The 1,908-nt window shown below is 63.2% G+C and overlaps 1 protein-coding gene across 1 annotated transcript; it reads right to left on the bottom strand.

The window, feature by feature from the left end:
* Positions 1–15: 15 nt before the first annotated feature.
* EMIHUDRAFT_123962 (hypothetical protein) lies at positions 16–1,111 on the bottom strand (the record flags this gene model as incomplete). Its single annotated transcript, XM_005772127.1, has 2 exons — positions 16–620; positions 896–1,111. Coding segments are annotated over 2 exons (821 nt in total), but the record flags the coding sequence as incomplete, so codon positions are not given.
* Between the last annotated feature and the right edge of the window lie 797 nt (positions 1,112–1,908).

The raw sequence follows: 1,908 nt of genomic DNA, 5'->3' as shown, positions 1-1,908 counted from the left end.
TCGGTGGCGGCGGACTTGGTAGCGGACTCCTCGGCGGCGGCGGACTTGGTGGCGGACTCCTCGGCGGCGGCGGACTTGGCGGCGGCCTCCTCGGCGGCGGCGGACTTGGCGGCGGACTTCTCGGCGGCGGCGGACTTGGCGGCGGACTCCTCGGCGGCGGCGGACTTGGTGGCGGACTTCTCGGCGGCGGCAGACTTGGTGGCGGACTCCTCGGCGGCGGCGGACTTGGTGGCGGACTCCTCGGCGGCGGCAGACTTGGCGGCGGCCTCCTCGGCGGCGGCGGACTTGGCGGCGGACTTCTCGGCGGCGGCGGACTTGGCGGCGGACTCCTCGGCGGCGGCGGACTTGGTGGCGGACTTCTCGGCGGCGGCAGACTTGGTGGCGGACTCCTCGGCGACGACGGCCTCCTCAGTGGCGGACTCCTCGGCGGCGGACTCCTCGGTGGCTGCCTCCTCGGACTCCCCCTCGGTGGCGGACTTGGCGGCTGCCTCCTCGGTGGTCGCCTTCTTGGTGGCGGCCTCCTCGGCGGTCGCCTCCGCGGTGGCCGACTCGGCGTCCTCCTCGGCGGCGGCGGACTTGGCGGCGGACTCCTCGGCGGCGGCGGACTTGATGCCGCACGCCTGGGTGAGGGGAGAACACGCAAGTGTGCGGAGACAGGGAGACCGTAGAGGGATGATGACAATCCTGGCGTGCGCACACTCACCTCGGCTCCGAGGAGCGAAGGCGACAGCGACGTGATGCCGACAGGAGCCGTCGGCGCCGACTCGGACGGGACGTCATTGCCGTTGCCGATGACGTCCTCGAGCGAAGCGGGCTTGCCCTCGGACGGGATGCCGGCGGCCTCGCCTCCGGCAGCGTTAACGGTCGTGTTGCCCGCCAGCGACGCCTGTGTCACCCAGAAGGCCGGAGGATTAGGTCTTGCAGGTGGGAGCGCATTGTCACGTGCGCGCAAGCACGCCTGCTTGTCAGCAAGCGGCGGCGGCGGAGGAGAGAGCTTGAGCACGAGCTTGTCACCAGCGGCCGGCACGAGCTCGAGTTTGAGCTTGTCGAGCATGTTGATCGAGTTCCTGCAGCGCGCGGGGGTATGCACGCCAAAGAGAGACGGGTTCATGTGATAGTACTGCTGCTGCTGGTTACTGTGCAGAGCACTACTATTATGACTGGTTACTAGACTGTGCAGAGCAGTACTATTATTACTGGTTACTGGAGGCTGTGCAGCAGAGCTCTGCTGCTGGTTTACTGTGCAGAGCACTACTATTATGACTGGGGACTGGAGACTGCGCAGAGCACTCCTATTATTAGTGGTTACTGGAGACTGTGCAGAGCACTCCTATTATGACTGGGTTACTAGACTGTGCAGAGCAGTACTATTTGTACTGGTTACTGGAGACTCTGCACAGTCTCCGCTCAGCACAGTCTCCAGTCCCCAGCAATAACAGTACTGCGATGGTCATCTCCGAATCTCCGTCGGGTCCATCTCGGCGAACGGAGAGGTCAGCACCTACGGGATCATGACCATGTGAAAGAGGGTCAAAAACTGCTATGGAGATGTCCAGAAGGTATATGGGGGTATATGGGGGTATATGGGGTATATGGGGGTATAAGAATATCTCGAGGAATCTCCAAATGCTCCGAGAATTGGATCAATCGTCGCAATCTCCACCCACCCAGCGCTCGGGGAATCTCCCCACGAAACGATCAGTCGCGCGATCTCGAGCCCGCCCGCCACCCACCCACCCAGCCCCGCAGCCCCCCCGCTTACCCTTCCCTCATCCTTGTTTCCTCCTCTGTCTTTTCCATATTAATCTAACCCCCCCTCACACCTTTTCTTTGCCCATTGGACCCTTATCACCTTCCCCTATAAAATTAAGGCCGCTCCCTTTGCTCGTCACATCCTCGCCCTGTGCT

The sequence above is a fragment of the Emiliania huxleyi genome (assembly GCF_000372725.1).
Source record: "Emiliania huxleyi CCMP1516 unplaced genomic scaffold EMIHUscaffold_3640, whole genome shotgun sequence".
Taxonomy (NCBI): Eukaryota; Haptophyta; order Isochrysidales; family Noelaerhabdaceae; genus Emiliania; species Emiliania huxleyi.
The sequence above is the reverse complement of the archived record's forward strand: the minus strand, read 5'-3'. Positions and strand labels throughout refer to the sequence as shown.